The 20,074-nt window shown below is 41.6% G+C and overlaps 1 protein-coding gene across 2 annotated transcripts in view; it reads right to left on the bottom strand.

The window, feature by feature from the left end:
• The window catches only part of IFT81 (intraflagellar transport 81), an 89,608-nt gene extending 74,519 nt beyond the window's left edge, over window positions 1–15,089 (bottom strand). For both annotated transcript variants that reach the window (XR_012677777.1, XM_075178331.1), the window contains exons 1-4: window positions 14,989–15,089; window positions 14,417–14,581; window positions 10,866–10,969; window positions 489–669 (exon numbers count right to left, since the gene is read on the bottom strand). Coding sequence is in view for 1 of the 2 variants with exons in the window: in XM_075178331.1 (XP_075034432.1) it covers window positions 489–669; window positions 10,866–10,969; window positions 14,417–14,560 (429 nt within the window). In the remaining variant the exon portion in view is untranslated. The remainder of the gene's footprint in view (window positions 1–488; window positions 670–10,865; window positions 10,970–14,416; window positions 14,582–14,988) is intronic.
• Between the last annotated feature and the right edge of the window lie 4,985 nt (window positions 15,090–20,074).

Raw genomic sequence — 20,074 nt, 5'->3', positions numbered from 1 at the left:
GGAAATATATTGTTAACTATTTGAATTTATGAGTAAGTGCTACAGAGATGCCTTATCTTCTACACGTGATTGTTCTAATTAGAGGAAACAAGTTTAAAAGCGGCTTACTTTAAAAAGCAAACAAATGTCATAAACTAACAGGTTCCGATAACTGTGATGGCTGCCAGACTTAAGGCCTACCTCCCCTGGCTGCTCTCATCTAGCAACCCTACCTACATAATGTTTGTCGGCAGTGTCTGTGGCCCTCATATTCTTGGCAGAAAGTGCTTATGCTCATCATCTCTCTTAGCAACTTGTTTTTTTGTCTTTCAATAAATACAACATTTGTTGTTTATACACTAAATCATTTATTCTTTGCCCTCCTTACTGACTAACACATGTAGCACTCTCACCTATTAAACATTTCCCATGGCACAGTCAAATACAGCAATAGGCATTAGGCCAAGAGAGTGGATAAACGGTTATAATAACTATAACTGAAGATATACCTGTTTGTTCGTCTCAGATACTATGTCGTCCTGAAGAAAGTCTGTAGGGACTTCCAGTTTAACCAAAAAACGGGACAAATATGCCCTCTTCTTTAACTCGCTGGTTTTCTGCAGCAGCCAGCTTAATAATGGGTGGATAACAGGTTTGCTTCCGACAACGAGACCTTGGCGAAATGTACTCCTGAATATAAATACAGTTTAATGATTAATGCATAAAATTAAACCATTATGTCTTGACAATATTTTTTTAATTGTCTTTTAGTTTCATATGATTATGAATCATAAATAGAATATTTAAAAAGTAGTTTATGGATGTCATATCTCTTTGTTATGGGATCTCTTTTGAAAGCTTGAAAGGCATATGCTACTACAAATAAGAAAACGGCAGAATATAATATAATTTTTTTAAAAATAAATATATAAAATATAAAGAGATTGAGTTAATTATCACCAGTTGTCACAATACAAATCCAGTCAGGGAAAAAAAATCTTGTACTGGTTTCCCCAACATAATGGCATTAAATCAAAATGATGTTTACTCGACAATGGTAATAAATGGAGGCCTTAACTGTTGAACAGTATCAAACTCCCAAACCCACTGCCCTAGAGTTATCTCTGCCTCTTATGTATGGTACCATCAGGAATATCACAAGAATAAGCCCCTTTCTTGCATAGGATATCAGAAAAATATACTGTCATAATTGCCCACATTGATTACTGTAACAGTATCTAGACTTCCACTCCAAAGACCATCTAGTCTTCAGTCTGATCAACCCCATCTAAACCTTTCCTCATCTCACATCAGTCACTGGCTGCTTATACCTCCAAATTTAAAAGTAGTGTTCCTTACCCACAGCCCTCAATACCTCCACTCACCGTGGACCTTACCAACAAATTATACTAATGCAAGACATTAGCACATCTTTAAGGATATTGAAAACATTTATTTTTATTTGCACAGTGGCCTAGTGGTTAGCACATTTTGCCTCACAGCACTGGGGTCATGAGTTCAATTCCCGACCATGGCCTTATCTGTGTGGAGTTTGTATGTTCTCCCTGTGTTTGCATGGGTTTCCTCCGGGTGCTCCGGTTTCCTCCCACACTCCAAAAACATACTGCTAGGTTAATTGGCTGCTATCAAAAATTGACCGTAGTCTCTGTCTGTCTATCTCCCTGTTTGTCTGTCTGTCTGTGTGAGTGTGTGTCTATATTAGAGAATTTAGACTGTAAGCTCCAATGGGGCAGGGACTGATGTGAATGAGTTCTCTGTACAGCGCTGCGGAATTAGTGGCGCTATATAAATAAATGGTGATGATGATTTTTTAAAGATTTTACTTAGGTTTAATATTCATACAAATAGGAAAACAAACCACCAGGTAAACCTGACTATTTAGAGTAACACAGAAAAGAAAGAACAGGTGTTTGTTGATATCTGGTATTGGTAGTGAACTTAGTGGGGTGTGTAGTATGGATGGGGAATAGGAGGGGGGGGGGGGGGGGTTAAGAGTAAGGATAGTTGAGGCCAGAGACAGGACCCTATCCCCAAGCTTATTATGGGGGAATAGAAGCTCTTGAATGTAGGCAGAGGCTAAAGAATTAAACTATTGTGGGTTTGTGGTTAACTGAGAAACCAAACACTTGACTATGGCTACAGAAAGAGCTTTGGGAGGCCCTGGGAGGGGATCGCTTTGGGTGGACAGACTGTTATAAATGAAACAATCGCACCAAATGTGGGTAAATATATGATATTTACCCAAATAAATATGGAGAAGTTTATTCCAAGGTCGCCAGGTATCATATTTTACAGAAGAGTTGCTGTCTGGAAGGGGGATCTGAACATTGCCAGTGCTTTGTGACCAGGTATCTGGCAGCATTGAGAATTTGTATTGAAAGTTTATTAGTCCCTCAAGCTGGGAGCCAAGGAGGAAAGACCATTGGCATATAGAGATTGAAACCTTAGTAATGTCACTAATGGGTTTGGCTACACTGTCCCAAAACTGATCTTAGGGCATGACCACCAGATGTGGACGAAAGAACTTCTGACGTCAAAGCCTCTCCAGCGTTGCTCCAATGCAGTATCCTCTTTAACCTTGTGGAAACCAGGTAACTTCTATAATATACTTTATATGTGTTCTTCTTGACTAGGGAGGAGATTGAGGACTTCAAGGCTCTCTCCCTCACTGTGGTCCAGGTATACTCCTCTGATGGCCTGCCCAGATCAGATTCCCAATCAGTTTTATGTTTGTTTGGCTGCAATAAGTAGGTTGTAGAGAATGAATAGAAGCCCTTTTAGGAGAGGATTGTGCACACACAGAGATTTGAGCGAAAACAGTGATCTAGTTATGCCAGGTTTAGGAAGGGAGCATTCATCTGTAGATATGAAAAGGGTCGGACTGACTGGAAATCTATTTTTCTCTTTCCTGCCATTGGGGGACACTGCGAGACATTGGGGTATAGTAGTGGGCTCAGGAGTCTTGTCACTTTAACTGCTAAGTCTTTAGACTCCTCCCCTGCTATGCCCCTCCTCTCCAGAGAGATCCTCAGTTTTTTTGAAGTGACTTGGAGTTAGGTCACTGAGGTATAGGCTCCTGCCTATACCCGTTTAGTTATAGGTTTGCATGTTTTTATTTTCTTCCTTATACAGGTGCAAAGCGCAGGGTTCAGTACAAGACCCAGGAAAACAGTGAGCAAGACCTAGCTCTGCTCTCTGGGGACCCCAGCGCAGATATCAGAAGCCTAGTGCTCTGTTACCTTGTAACTACTGCCGGCATTTCCATAGATAGGAGGGGGGCTGTGTAATTTAATAGAAACAAGGCTGTGTATGTTTGGTGCAGACAGTTTAGCGGGATATCCGCGACAGTTAAGATGCCTCCATAGCGGTCAGAGGGAGCGATGCTGTAACAGCCTCTCCTCCCCCGCCGCGATCCATGCCGGCAGTTCCCCCGCTCGCCTCTAGACAACGAGCTTTCATTTAAGGGGAATACAGCGGTGCTCACACTCATAGCAGGTGAGTCAGACCGCTTCAAGGAATAAGTGCTTCTGGGCATACTTAAGCGCTTCCAGCGCTGCTGGGTGGTCATTTTGCCAGGTCTTTATGGGACCCAGACAGCGGAGGCCAGCAGTGCGGGCAGAAACAGAAGGAAAATGAGGAGTTGATACTCGATATCCCCCTTCCTTCAAGGCTCTTTTCCCGCGCGCAGCTCTGTCACTTGGTGAGGGGAAACTGAAGAGACAGCGGTTTAACGGTTCTCTAGCCTCTGCTGTGCCTTTCCTCTGCGGACAGACTTTTTGATACAGGCTTGTATTAAAAGATAATAGTCAGTGTGGAGGTTTTTGTGAATTATTTGTGGTAAAAACTTTCACAGACAGTACTTTACAGGCTTTTGCATTGGTGAGGAGTGCCTATAGTGTGAGAGACTTTCTAGTTTAGGAGTCTCCAGTACTTATTATTCTCTCTGTTTGTCTGCCTTACTTTTAATAATAATTTTAAGAAGCAGGACAATGATGGAGAAGGGGACAGCTAAAGGCAAGGGTCACTCTGTGCCTTCTGTAATGTATTATGCCTGTTCTAAATGTAACACAAAACTTTCTGTTGGACACAGACCGAAACACCCTTTGCGCAGCTTGTACTGCGGACGCTCAGAGGCGAGACAGCTCAGCCCAGGAGGGGTCTTCTGCAGTGGTAGAACCGCCCTGGATGCAATCCTTTTCTTCGGCTGTGGAGAAACTGACGGCTGTGATGCTTCGGGTAACAGAGGTACGTGACAACACTACCCCACTTACACTTGCAGGCAGCCAGTCTGAAGAGAATGCTTCCACATCACAGGCAGGGTCTACCCACAGGGAAGATAGGTTAGTTTCTATTTCCCAGAGGGGTAAGAGAGCTATTACTGATGCAGGTCTGGACATAGATCAGCTTTCTGATCTCTCCTCAGCCGAGGAAGTAAGGTAGATATAGACCCGGAAGGGGAGGCTCTCTCTGATTCTGACTCAGTCTCCACGTGTGGATAGTCTTATTTTGGGAATCAGGCATACCTTAGGGTTGGCTGACCCAGAGCCCTCAGCACCAAAAGGTATCTCTTTATTTAAAAGACCTAAGGCACAGTTAGCAATATTCCCGCTTTCTCCAGAAATGTTGGAGATTATTTCTTAAGCTTGGCAGAAGCCAAATAAGCAGTTTATGATGCCGGGAAAGTTTAAGTCCCTTTATCCTCTGCCTCCTGAAGACACAGTAAAATGGGAGACTTTGCCTAGGTTGGACATTCCGCTAGCCCAGTTAGCTTCATCTTCGGCTATTCTTGTTCAAGAATGAATAGCCCTTAAGGACTACACACTGATAAGAAGTGTGATCTAGCTCTTCGCTTAGCGTATACCGCTGTAGGAAGTCTGTTTAGACCAAATATGGCTGTAGCCTGGGCTAACAAAGCTGTTCAATTATGGATGGAGGCTTTGATTAAAGGTCTTAGAGATAACACTCCGCGTACAGAGCTCGTTAATCTAGCCGAGCACGTACTAGAAACTTCGGAGTATGTAGCGAACGCTGCCATGGATGCAGTATCAGTGAATGCTAAGGCCTCTGCTCTTATTGTAGCAGCTCGTCGTAACCTATGGTTACGGACTTGGTCAGTGGATGCAGACTCTAAAAGAGCTTTAGAGAATTTACCCTTTGACGGATATTCGGGGCGGAGCTCGAAAGGGTTATACAGGAGACTACGGGGGTGGGGGGGGGGGGGGGGGAATAGCACTTCTCTACCCACGGTCTCAAACAGGCCCCGTCAGGGTAGGTTTCGCTCCTTTCGGAATTTTTTCAGAGGGGCAGGTTCTTCTAGCAGAGGACAGTTCTCAGCTTCTAGGGCATCCGCTAATAGAAGCAGAGCAGATAGAGGGGCAGCGAGGAGAGGTTCTGCTCGTCCAGCAGACAAGCCCTCCGCGTGACATAGGAATTGTGTCCCGGGGTTATATCATAGATCTAGCCCACTCCCCCCGTCACAGATTCTTCGTCACTCCTCTCCCCTCAGGCGTGTTGCACTTCAGGAAGCGATTCAAAAGCTTCTTACTGCGCAGGTAATAGTTCAGGTTCCTCCTCTAGAAAGGGGTCAAGGTTTTTATTCAAACCTCTTCCTGGTGCCAAAGCCAGATGCAATCTTCAGTCACTAAACAAGCAGCTGAATATTCAGAAATTTCGCATGGAATCCCTTCACTCTGTGATAGCAGGGATAGAAAAAGGGGAGTTTTTGGCATCGTTAGACATCAAGGATACCTACCTGCATGTACCGATTTGGGAGGGACACCAGAGTCTCCTTCGGTTCGCAGTAGGAGAGGCGCATTTTCAGTTCAGGGCTCTCCCCTTCGGCCTGGCTACCGCCCCCAGAGTCTTTACCAAGATCATGGCAGTCATGGCCAGTCTTTTGCGCCAGAAGGGTATAACAATTATCCCTTATCTAGACGACCTCTTGTTGAAGGCACCGTCTGCGATTCTTCTATCCCAACAGATTCAGACTGTTATGCAGTTTCTTCAGAGTCACGAACGGGTGTTGAATTTTCTTGGGTCTGCTTTTCGATACTCAGTCTCTGAGAGTTTTTCTTCCAGCAGAAAAAGTCTTAGCTCTGCAGAAAAGGACCAGGGCCATGCTATTGAAAAAGAGAGTCTCGGTACTCAGTTGCATGAAACTTCTGGGGACAATGGTCTCGGTATTCGAGGCAGTTCCTTTTGCGCAGTTTCACTCCCGTCCACTTCAGGCAGAGATCTTGCGAAAGTGGTCAGGGTCTCAGAAGAATTTAGACAAACAAATTGTTCGTCTGTCCACGCCCAGAAGGCTATCGCTTGTCTGGTGGACGTCCCGATCCAACTTGGAGAGAGGCCAATCCTTACAGACCTTGTCTTGGACTCTAGTCACAACAGACGCCAGTCTGTTGGGGTGGGGGGGAGTAAAAGGAACTCTGAGGCTTTAGGGTCTCTGGTCCCCTCAGGAATCCATTCTTCCGATAAATATTCTAGAGCTCAGAGCAGTGTACAATACTCTGATAGGAGCCCAGGAATTTCTAAGAGGAAAACCTCTTCAGATTCAGTCCGACAACGCCACCACGGTAGCGTACATAAATCATCAGGGGGGCACTTGCAGCGCGGCTGCAATGCGAGAGGCCAGACGCATATTAGCGTGGGTAGAACATCAGGTCCCCAATATTTCAGCCATTCACATTCCGGGGGTGAGGAATTGGGAAGCAAACTTCCTCAGCAGACATACTCTTCATCCCGGGGAATGGGCTCTAAACAGTCAGGTATTCTCCCTACTGGTGGAGCGTTGGGGCTGTCCCGAAATAGACCTGATGGCGTCCAGTCTGAACCATCAGGTTCCGCGCAAGAGTTCGAGACCCAGCGGCGAAAATAGTAGATGCCATGTCGGCCCCTTGGCAATACCGGATGGTGTACATTTTCCCGCCCATTCCAATGATTGCGCGGGTGCTAAAGAAGGCGAAGAGGGAGAGAGTTCCCGCTATTCTAATAGCTCCATTTTGGCCACACAGAGCGTGGTTCTCAGATCTACTATTATTAGCAGGGGCTCCTCCATTCCGGCTTCCCATTCAGGCAGATCTTCTGGTTCAGGGTCCATTCCTTTACCATGGTTTAGATCAGCTGGCTTTGATGGCCTGGCTATTGAAACCCTAATACTTAAAGCTAAGGGTTTCTCTCAGGATGTTATAACCACCATGATTAGGGCCAAAAAGCCTTCTTCATCTTCCATATATTACAGAGTGTGGAAGACATATATTGCGTGGTGTGAGTCTAAGGGATTTCATTCTTCAAGATTTAAGATTTCCCACGTTCTGGAAATTCTTCAGGTAGGTGTTCAGAAGGGTTTACGTCTGGGTTCCCTCAAGGGTCAGATATCCGCCCTTTCTGTCTACTTTCAGAAAAAGATTGCTGATTATTCAGACATCAAGACATTTTTACAGGGGGTATTACGTATACAACCTCCTTTTTGCCATCCTGTCGAGCCCTGGGACCTCAATCTGGTTCTTCGTGCTCTTTCTAGGCCTCTGTTTGAACCTTTAGGGCCTGAGTCATTAAGGCAAAAAAGTAGTAAATGTTCTCTGGGACAAACCATGTTACAATGAAAGGGGTGCAAATTAGTTTATTATTTTGCACATAATACTAAATGTTTTTTCATCTAGCACACAAATACTTGATAGCTTTATTATTACACTGAAATTTAAAGTTGATCTAGGACATGTCCTACCCCAACTATGAATCTGTTCCCACATTTTAAATTTACCTCCCCCTCCAATGTAACATGGTTTTGGCCAGGTGCAAATGTTACTCTGTTTTTATGCTTTGCTCTCCTTAATGACTCAGGCCCTTAGAGTCTATTGACTTACGGTATCTTACGTGGAAGACGGTATTTTTGCTGGCTAGAGCTTCAATTCGTAGAGTGTCTGAGCTCGGGGCGCTTCGCTGTGACCCTCCTTTTCTTATTTTTCATGCTGATAGGGCGGTCCTTCGTACCAAGCCATCTTTTGTTCCTAAGGTGGTTTCCAGGTTCCACCTAAATGAGGAAATTGTTGTCCCTGCGTTCCAACCGAAGAAAGACTCTTGAGAAGGGTATATGCAGTACTTGGATGTGGTGTGAGCTCTACAGAGTTATGTAGACCGTACATTTCAGGTCAGAAAGACCAGAGATCTTTTTATTTTATACGACGCCAATAAAAGAGGCTGGCCTGCTTCAAAGCAGTCAATTGCCCGGTGGATCACGTCCACGATTCGTGAGGCTTACATTTCAGCTTATCTAGCCGTTCCGCAGAAATTAAGGGCACATTCTACTAGGGCAGTGGGTGCCTCCTGGGCGGCTAGACACGGGGCGTTGGCGGAACAGTTGTGTAGAGCGGCGACTTGGTCTTCCGTACACACATTTACTAAATTTAATAGATTTCAAGGCTTTGCATCGGCTGATGCAAGCTTTGGTCGCAGGATTATGCGTGCAGCTGGTCCAGAGCATTCCCACCCTTGAGGAAGCTTTGGTATATCCCCAATGTCTCGCAGTGTCTCCCAATGGCAGGAAAAAGAAAATAAGATTTTTACTTACCATAAAATCCATTTCTCTGACTCCATTGGCGGAGACTGCGCACCCTCCCTTGCTCTGTATATAGTTCTGTGTGTGAAAACTTTGGTTATGGTTCTTTATAATTTAAGACCTGTCCAGGTTATATTACCTCATTTAAGTTCACTCTTGGTTATTCAAAACTGAGGATCTCTCTGGAGAGGAGTGGCATAGCAGGGGAGGAGTCTAAAGACTTAGCAGTTAAAGTGACAAGACTCCGGAGCCCACTACTATACCCCAATGTCTCGCAGTGTCCCCCAATGGAGTCAGAGAAATGGATTTTACGTTGAGTAAAAATCTTATTTTTCTTCCAGGGTATCAATGGGATGCAGTGGCCAGAGACTACAATATAAATGACCATCCTGATGCCTCTCTCATGCCAGGGCAGAAGGGAGGACAAATAAATATTGCCTTGGGAAAAAAGTCAAGAGTTATTCCAGACATAGAGAAAGGAATAATCATAATGGGATTTGCAATGATTACAAATTAGGTGAAGGCAGTGATTGGATATGTGAATTTACCAGAAGAGGACTACTATATACATCTTTTGGCAAATTATATTTTAAAGAAATTACATGCTGTGCCATTATTTTTATATAAATCAGTTAATTATGGAACTGTAAACGAAAGGAAATCCTTGTTTCATATTGCAAGTACAGTGATGTAAGTATTGTCTTGGAGCAGGATAGTGCGTTCATCAATCAAACAGCACCCTCTTCTGGTTGATCTGTGAAACAACACAGACACTTCTTAAATGTCTCTAGTTTGTCTTTACTGCCAAGCAATGTAAGAACATAGACCAGTTAAATTTAGATAAAATACTTAATGCTGGAGGGATTTAAAAAATAACTCCATCCAAAATAAAACAACAACTTTTTTGGGTGGAGTAGGGTAAGAAAAATGTCCTCGTCTCCGTTGCGACAAGCCCCGCCTGGTGACTGTAATGGTCCAGGCAGGTGTTTGGGGGATCCTTTCAATATAGGACAGTAATTATTTTCTTATTTTATGTAACCTTACTCCACCCAAAAAAACTTTTTTTGTGTTTTGGATAGATTATATGTTACACCTTTATAAAAAGCTTCATATTTTCTGTATTATTCTGTTTATTTAAACAATATTGTCAGACAAGATTTGATAAAAGTGCAGATATGTTTGATTAGCAGTGAAACCTGCAGCAAATAGCTTTACACCTACAGGTCCTCTGTTGAATCATAGTAGTTACAGGGATTCATAATTTAGCACGAAGAATAAAACATTATTGCTGTAGATCTATTTCACAAGTTAGTATGAGAACTAACTGCAGTACATGTTCTGTTCAATGTACAGATATCCTTTTTTGTTATTTGTATTATGAACCTGGTACAGTAAGTCTGGATATTGTATGTAGATTTTGACTGTATATGTCAAATGACCTTTCCCATGTTTGTTCTATTCTCTTATCTAAGTACAGGAACGAAGTTACTATATTTCCTGCATACTGTACTTTGCACTATGTCACACCATGCCATTATCATAGTATAAGGTGTCCTTGCTGTAGGTACTTGCTGTGGTTTTTTCTCATGTTAAGTGTTTTATAACTATTATACTTGTAGGCAGGGTTACATGGTATGGGCTGCATTTTGTTTAGTTAAAATGTAAACACTTGAAAAGAATATAAGCTGGCCTGGTCCCTGCAAATTCAGAATTGCTTACATATGGACACACAGGAGTGAGCGGACCTGCAGAACAAGATTAAGAGCAAATTGGACCCTATTCAACAAGAAGCTTTGGGACACTACACCATCGAACCCCCTAGTGGCACTGTGCAGTATTAGCAGTGATTCTTCATGAGTATCCCATCAAGAGCACCAATGAACAGACACAGTGAAAGTCACACTTCTTATTCTTATATCTTTTAATAAAGATATAAGAATAAAAAATATATATACGCCAGTTTCTACTGAAATCTTTATATTGGGAATTGTCTGCATTCAATCATATAGCATTGTTGTGTTTGGTTGTGTTTTATAAACTTTGCAGCTAAAAGTACAATATACATAAGTGGTGATAATTAAAATATCAATTAATTGTGAGCTGTGTTAAAAAAAAAATCAATCTGTAATATATATTTTTGCACACTGACGGAATTCGGAAGTACAATGTATGTCATGATTGTGAGAAGTCAATGTATTCACTGCAGAAAGAAACCGCTGTGATTTTGCCTACTGGGACTGCGATACAAATGTTTATCCAAATTCCTTCAGAGCCCAACTTGCAAACGTCTCTGATTATTGGTACCTACATGTCTCCTGAATTTCCTGGAGGTTTATATTTCAGGATACCGAGAATGCTCAACATTCTCTTGGCTGTTTGATCAGGCATTTCCTCACGAATGTCTACAGAATGCTACAAAGACAAAAATAGAATCAAATATTAAGATTACATTTATTACATATAGGACTTGGCAAATATAGATTGAAGATAATGAATACTGTCCTATATTTTATAATATGAAACATTGGAGTCTAATATATGGCTGCTAGTTGAGTGTGAAGGCAAAACAAACGTGGAAAGAAAGAAAAACTAATGCACATAAAAATAGTATTTTGTACATATATGGTCTGCCCCAAGGTAACATTAAAAGGTAATTAGAAGTATACTTGGAAAGATAACATTCCGGACACCAATATTACCCGTCTTCTTTCTATTATTTTTACCTTAGGAAAAAAAGCCATTTTGGGTAAATGGACCTCAAATGCTTCCCCTACAATTTTCTAAATTAAATCCAAATTATTAGACCGTTTATACTTTGACAGACGGTTCACCATTGTCATGTTGATAACGGAGTTGAACGTATCTATGCTAAATGAGGGCCGTATCTCAAATTGCTTGATGACCCTCCGCGAGTGAGTATTTGAATCTACTAGACAACTAGCGCATTCTTGCCTGCTTTTGTTTGTTTTCCTCCATGAGATCCCAGAGCAGGGGGCGTAGCGGGAGGGCAGGCTGATCATGCGAATTTGGCCCCACCACCACACCAAAATTGACAGTCTGTCATGGGGGCGGGGCAAGAGTGACGCGATTTCCCGCAATTTCGCATCATTGAGGCTCAAAGTGGGCAGGATGTAGGACAATTGCCTGCTCTCCTGGGAGTCCGGGAGACCTACTCGGAATTTGTGAGTACCGGATATTCCGGGAGAGTAGGCAAGTATGAATTAGAGGGATAATCTGAATTCATTTCTGAATATAATGGTATATTAGAGTATATTAGAATACTTTTGAATTGGTTCAGACTATCCTACTTCTTTTCTTCCCCCCATTGCTTAGAGCGTTGGACTCCTCCCTCCATCATCTATGTTGCTGCCCTGGTAGACAATCAATGGGATAGCTCCCCTACAATTGTATTTTGTCAGCATTGTTGCTTGTTTATTGCATTTTATCTTTGTGTACAATAAAGAGATAATTAAAAAAAAAAAAAACACAGGGGGGAATTGGATGTAATTCTAGTTATAGCAGTCTAGATTCTATATATTACTTTACACTTAGAACAAAAAACAATCAAGCCCAGCAGGGATCCCAATTCATGCATATGCAAATTAACAGTCTACTTGGAGATAAGTGAAATTGACTAGCTTTTTGTCTCCCTTAGTTATCTGTTTACAGCAATGTATAATGTTGGCCACACAATCATGCAGGTTGCCTTGTAAAACAAAATATGACGACAAGATTAATATGATAAGCAATATTCAATGTCAACCATACGACAATTGAGCCATAGCTGGTGTCAACAATAATATTCTGAACTACAACTGTTGGCAACTATAGACAAAGAAAACCTTAGCTGGTGCCAATATTAATATACTGAACTACATCTAGTGCCAACTATAGAAAATTGGGCAATATCTGATGCCAAGATTACAACATACCTCCCAACATTTGGGTATCCGGCTTCAGGACAGGGGGCCACATCATGATGGGGGACATGTCACATAACTGTACTCTACTCTCCCCCAAACATCTTCATTGTCGTGCGCACCAGTTCACTGCTGCTCTGCTATGCAGTGAATGAGACAAGATATACCTCCCAATTTCTCACCCGCGGGATCTGTCCCAATAGGATTGGTGGGACAGATCTCTCAAATTACCTAAATCGAGACAGTTTGTAGGTATGTTACAAACCTAACTCAAATCTGACAAGAATATTATGCCGAACATTATCTGGTACCAGCTATAGAAAATTGAGCCATATCTGGTACCAATAAGAATACATTGAGCCATATCTGGCGGCAAGTTGAAACCAGCATTATGTACTTACCAACAATGCTGCCTATGAGGACTCTATCTGTCCTGCCAACTCCATCCTGTTACTTGCTGATGGCAAGGATGTGTGTAATTTTAAGTTGCACCATTATTTCCAATAGGAAATGTATATAAATACTGTGCCTATTAGTGCCCTTGCACTGCCCACCAAAATTGTCCTATAAAGATGATTGTTGCTGTCAACCTGAATCCTATTAAAGTTATTTTATTGTTTACTAATAATCATTGTCTGCTGCGATTTGTGTGGTTCCAACTCACAAAGTGATTTATTAGCAAAAGAATAACAATTAAATAAGTACAGCCGATACATACGCCACACCCTGCTGAATCCAGCTTACAGTAATTCAATAATGGAAGTCTATGGTCAAAGAGACTGAATGCTAGTTCCAGAGAGCAATATATATACATTTGGTGTTACAGTAAATACAATACAGAAGACTTGGCATGTTTCCATAGGTTCAGGCTCCAGGACAGTCCAGTATAGTGTAGTTCATACGACACCCTCCAAGGGTGGGGGTCAGCTCTCCAACAGCTGCATACTAATCTTCCCGTCGAAAGCTAGTTCAAACTGGTCTATTTACATTACACACACCACAATACCATTCTGATTATTAATTCCCTATATTCCATAACTAGCATATGCGAAGTGCAATCTCACAGCCGATGGAACCGGATCACTAAGGATAAATAGGGGATTAGAATGACACCAAACATAGGTTTCCTGTAACTTGAACCTTAGATCTCAATAAAGTGCTTCTAACATTATCATATTTAACTATAAATTCAATAACATTTGTTCAAAAATAACTGTGGGTTGGAACTATTATAAAAATGAACTATGTACAAGTGAATGTATAAGTATGTGTGCGTTATCATGCGACTGTGTCATAACACGTGGCGTACTGATTGCAATCGCATGGTAAAACAATATTAATCAATATAGTTTCTTTCATCCAATTATTTGACTTAGACACTGTGTTCGGGCAGGGTATAAGTTGTGTACTTCTGCATTTTTAAAGCAATCCCAGTAACATCACAACTGTCATTGAGTGGTGTGACTCCTAGGTCTGGTCTTTCATGTACCGCAATTTTAACTATGGTTCTGAATTTATGACACTTGAATTTAATAGACTTGACATATTGTAGACTATTGTTACAGGTTCTTTAGTACTTACAATTGAGAAGTCATAACAAAGTCTCTTTTGTTGGAAATATTATTATATCACATACATTTGAGATCTCTAAGTAGCAGGTGTCACTGTCACAATCTCCTCTACTGGGACATGGAGCTTTCTAGCATAGCAATTGCTAGTTTGTCCTCTCCCCAGTTTTGTGTTTTATGCAAGTGAGTAAGATATACATATTTCCAATCCAAAACTAAAGCAACTTTATTTATTTATAAAACGTAGATTAAACCTATCATGTGAAAGGGTATATGTTAAATGTAACACTTTTATACAACATTTAGACATTTAATTGACATGTACATTTAGAGCACACTTTCATGTCCGTATATACACAATGCAATATTACCTTTGAATCAATTTCTGCAACAACATCATTCAGAACCTGTAACAACTGCATGGGCTCTAGCGAATCAAATGTTATCAAATTAAAGTTCTTCTTAAATGGTTCCTTGTTCAGCTTTTCCACAATGAATTTAAGTTGATCGCTCATTTTGACTTGTAGGAATTAAATCTATAAAAATATATAAAGTGTCAATTTTATTACATGCAGGAAACAAGACAGAAAAAAACAGTAGTTTAAGATAGGCTGGGTACACACTACAGGTTTTTCACCCAATTATGGTGCCAATCACATGATAAATGACTGTGAGGTCCGATATCGCATTAGTGTGTAAACACAGATTATTTGAGATCAATTGGGATGAGCAATATATCTCTTGTGTTAGTTTGCAATAGATATTGGACAGCAAGCAGTAACGTTTTTGCAATCTCCATTGTGTTGACTGGGTGTATTTATATTCACATTAATACTTATGACCAGGCTTTTTTAAATGTCTAGCATTACATTAACATCAGAACAAGTAACAACCAACACCAACGGGCTGAAGGGAAATAATATCAATATATGTTCAATATTACCTGATAAAGCAGTGATATTCGTGGAAAGAGCTAGAGCAGCTTGATACAGTTACCAAGGCGACGCTTTCCGTGTGCCGAACGTCACTTCCGTAACTAACAGGAAGACGATATGACTAAAAGCAGCTTGGTGAACGCACAGGAGCGCGCTCTTTTCATCCTGACCTTCGCCAAATGCTGCCCCTAGCGGCAACATGAGATAGTGCAGTTCCAGCGTTGGATGAGCTTAGTTAGTAAGTGTCTCTAATTTCCAGGAAAAGTCCGAGGTTTTGAAGATTTGTCCATTAAAGTCTCTTACAGCTTTCATACAAAGAAGCAATGTTTTAGATACCATTACTATTTTTTGCATGTTAGATGCAATTGCTATCCTTTGTTTTTATTCTCTAGGCTTTATCATAATATTTATTGAAGAAGGGTTTTTGTCAAATGCAAAAAAGTTGCTATCAAATTCAGTGAACTTGACATGAAGGGGATTGTAGGGCTCCAAGTTGCCATGATACAGCATTGCAAGAGACATACTTTGTTGTGCAAGATTAGCTGCTAAAAGTCCCAGTAAACCGTTATAACATGTTGATAACTATGCCTGAAGGGAGAGATGACATAGGGCAGGAACCACAGTTAATTTTTAAACTGACAGATGCTTTGCAAAAAGTAGTTTTCAATATATGATCAATTTTACATGGTCCGAAAAACATAATATTATAGTATTTTAAATTAAGTGTACAATGTCACAGACGGTAATAAACTGCTTAACGGCTGATTCCCACCAATTGCACAGTTTATGTGGTCAGTGCTGTCCTGGCGATTCCACAACAACATAGACATTTGTCACAGTAGCACTGCCTCGTCATTAATATATAAAAACAAAAGAAAGATAGTTATGATGGCAGTAGAGCTGTTTCTACCAAATACAAGAATATCATAATATAGCAAATATGTAGAAGTGACAGGGTATGGCTTCATAATAAAGAGCAGGAAAATAATTAGATTCAAGGACTATATAGGGCCTAAATTGTACCCATTTAAACTCTGATGCAAATGTGAACTTGACAAAGGGCATAGATCCCAACAAAGGGCATACCTCCCAACATTTAGAAACCCAAAAGCGGGACAAAATAAGCACCACCCCGGAACCACCCAAACGCCATCCACAAATAGGTATATTTGTATCAAACTCCACCCACCTTTATAGTAAGCCCCACCCATTTTGTGTCCCACAAATTGGGATGTCCCACCTAAATAGGGACAGTTGTTAGATATGCAAAAGGTGATGACTAATACCAGTCACTCCAACATGACCCTTCCACCTAGTAAAAAACACTTTGCTCCTGGACTTACTGCTTAATTTAAAACTACAGTTCCCTGTGTTTAATTAATAAATTGACAAGAAAGGTGTTCTTTTTTTCTTTTAGATATAGCAATTGAATTAATTCAGCACAGTTAACTGCAAAAGTAAATGATGTCAGAAGTTTGGGAGCAGTGCTTCTTTTATTACATGCAAAGAGGTAATGGTGGACTGTAAGGGCTCATTCAGTTGAGAGGTTAATAAGCGTATTGTAAGAACTTTCTCACACAGTGTTCCAGATTGAGCATGCACAATATTCCAGCGTTTGGGGGTTGCCCTGAGCCAATACTGTTTGTCTGAATGGCTGAGGTGTGCAGGCACCAGGATTGATGATCCTTAAGCCTAGGCGATATTCAGAGCAGTTCACGCTATGGTTCATCTGGAACACAGCATGATCAGATTTTTACAAAACCCTTATTAACCACTTGTTTGAATAGGGCTTTATATTTTTGGATATATATTTTTGTATTAATAACATGCTGGAACATGTCATTAACACATGACTCAGTACATAGTTAACAGTCTGTCTTGTGGATAGAGGCTTGCAGGAGGCCAGACTGATGAATATTCAATTTGCCTCCAAATGAAGATTGAATGCCAATGGAACATTTCTCTGCACTAACTAAAAAATTGTGTTTGTTTTTCCTCAGGGCGATTAGGGACTCTTGACTTCCTCCCTAGCCGAAGCTGGTGTCCATTAACTTTTCCTTGGGCACTTAAACTTAGGCAGTTCATCATCCAAACCTAGAAAAGGGACCTTTCGGGACCTCAAGAGTAGCAAAGAAATACAGTTCAAGAGGCCATCTTGAGTTGGGCCAAAGCCATCAGTACCTTGAAATGTAGCAGCACCTATTCCTGACACTGGGACCATACCTACCAGCTCCCACAACAGAAGACATTCTTGACCCGGTTAAGTGCTCTCCCAGAAGCTGTCTTCTGGGAGAGCACTTGCTGCCTTCCATGGAAGCTCTCAGCTTGGGACTCGAGGCCTCCCAGATGACTAAAGCAGACCAGTTTCTATATGTAGGACAGTCTGATAGGTCAGTTAGGCTGGGTACACACCGGAGCATTTTCGTCCAATAATTGGGCAAATCAGCTGACATACAACCGTTCGGTCGGAAGTCGGGTTAGTGTGTATAGTGACACGATGGTCGAAAGTCGTTCCAAAGTGTTGATTGTCGACTCATTTGGTTGATTATACTGTTTAATATTTTCCAACCAATCCACCTAACGATCATGGAGTGTGTATAACATACAATAAAGGAATCCCAGGCGCAAAAGAGATGAGTGAGTAGTATACAATTTTGGGTATTATTATTATTATTAATTTTTATTTATAGGGCGCCACTAGGTGTCCGCGGCGCCATACAGGGACAAACGAAATTACAATACGAGGTGAGACAGCACAGTACAGTAAACAATAATTACAGTAACTCAGTGAGCTCAAGGCACAGCTAGCGGGGCGGGGAGAGGGGAACATCTGCCAACAACGGCCCCAAGGAGGGAGGGCACGGATGAGAGGAAGACCCCCAGGGGGAAGAGGAGGGAGCGAGAGGGGACGGGAGAAGAGGGTCCTCAAGGGGGAAGGTAGGGAAGCTGGCGAGCAGAGTTAAAAGTGGAGAAGACAGGAGGAGAGAAGACCCTGCTCAAAGGAGCGTACAATCTAAGGGGTGGGGTAGACTGACAGAGAGACACAGGGGAGGGAGAGAAGGAGGAATGGATAGGGGGAGGGGAATGAAGGGGAGTGAAGGCTAGGGGAAGGGGAATGGTCAGAAGAACAGGTAGGAAGTTAAGTGGGAGACTGGAAAGCTTTAAGAAAAAGGTGGGTTTTTAAACACCGTTTGAAGCTGGACAGATTGGGGGAAGTTCTGATGGCGGGAGGGAGCTTGTTCCAGTGGAGGGGGGCAGCGCGGGCGAAGTCTTGGATACGCGCGTGAGAGGAGGTGATCAGGGGGGAAGAGAGGCGACGGTCATTGGGTACACAAAATGAATAATCAAATAATGGTATAACAAAATGTATTGAATGAACAAGCAACCGTATTGTAGCATATTGGTCATACATGAATGCAGCGAGTGCATATGCAGTTGGACACATCAACAGGGCATAACAGATGGGAAAGTCTGATGAAAAACCTCCATCTAGATGGGAGGATCTAGTGGTAACAGTGTGAGTCCTGAATTGTAATGTCCTCTCTGGAGTTTATAAACTATCCGGAGGGTATATATTCTTTTAATTGTCAAAAAAAACACTACAATTGCCAATCCTGCTTAGTAGCAGTAAAGTCAATTGTGGGCTACTTTGGATGAATTCCACTGGATGGTATGCTGTATATCAGATAGCAGAAGGGACATTATACAGTCAGAGACACCAGGGGGTAAATGTATCAATATGCGGGTTCGAACCCGCATATTGATACATTTACCCCCAGGTGAGTTCTGGCATAAAGAGTGGATCAAATCTGATAACTTTTCCGTGATGGTAATGGTGTTCGAGAGGTAGTGGGACGGGAGTTGTAGATGTCACTCACCCTTGGAGTAGGTAAAATGCCCAGAGTGCCCAGTCCATTTCTCCGTCCCTCTTCATCAAACTTTACCATCTGTTATGCCCTGTCGATGTGTCCAACTGCATATGTACTCACTGCATTCATATGTGACCAATATGCTACAATACGGTTGCTTGACATTATCGAAATCAACCCAGATTTACCTTCAATGTATGTAATTTTATCCAGTGCACTTGGAACTTATTTGTTTTATTCAATACATTTTGTTGTACCATTATTTGATTATTCATTTTGTGCAGCCAAAATTGTATACTACTCACTCACCTCTATTGTGCCTGGGATTCCTTTATTGTATGCTTTACCATTAGGGGTTAGGGACCTTCCCCTTTTCTTTATTCCTAAAGGCAGCAACACTATCTTACAAATAGGGAAGTGTGGATTTTAACTAGAAAGTTTACCATGTAGTGTGTATAAGTTTCCGATCGATCCACGAGCAACTGCCAATAGTCGATCTCCTGTAGCAGAGGCATATAAGAGATTGAGTCTCTCCTCTTGAACCACTCTTTGGTCCAAATGATCTATTCTTTCTCCTTCTTTCATTTCGGTTCTGTTCTTGCAGTCTTCTTGCCACAGTGAGCAGAACAAGAGCAGTTGCTAGTTGTTCTTCAACATGATCCATATTAGTAAAAAAAAAAATCTTGGGGATATCGTTACATGAACCTCATAAGTCGTTTCATTGTGTACAAAATTCTGTTCTTTGCTCACGACAATATGGCTGTGAAAAGTCGCTGTCTTTTGTTAATCGTCTAAAATGTGATTAGTGTGTACACATTAATTGTCCGAGGAATCGGACCTTCGGTCAAAGGTAAAGTCGTTGTAGATAACACGTCAGTTGGAAAATTCTTCAGTGTGTACCTAGCATTATCTAAAAAAAAGACTAAAGAATAGTATATAATCAGTTTATTAGAAAACATGTCCCGTTAATGAGAGCGGTGGCCATTGCTTGTAGTATGACAGACACTGCGGGGATCAGGGAGATGAGTCTACCTCCTAGGGAATCTTCAAAGTCTCCCAGTGTTCTGGGAGTCTCCGGATATTCCGGAAGTAGAAAAAGTGTGAATACCAACGCACTAGGTAATCACTACCCAGTCAATATTATTCCATCATTTAGCTATCTCATAGCTGGGACGGTGCACCTCTCACATGTGAATCTAATCAGAAAAAGAACAAAGATACAAAG

Source organism: Mixophyes fleayi, chromosome 1 (assembly GCF_038048845.1).
Source record: "Mixophyes fleayi isolate aMixFle1 chromosome 1, aMixFle1.hap1, whole genome shotgun sequence".
Taxonomy (NCBI): domain Eukaryota; kingdom Metazoa; phylum Chordata; class Amphibia; order Anura; family Limnodynastidae; genus Mixophyes; species Mixophyes fleayi.
Note: the sequence above shows the minus strand (reverse complement) of the source record. Positions and strands in the feature narration are given on the sequence as shown.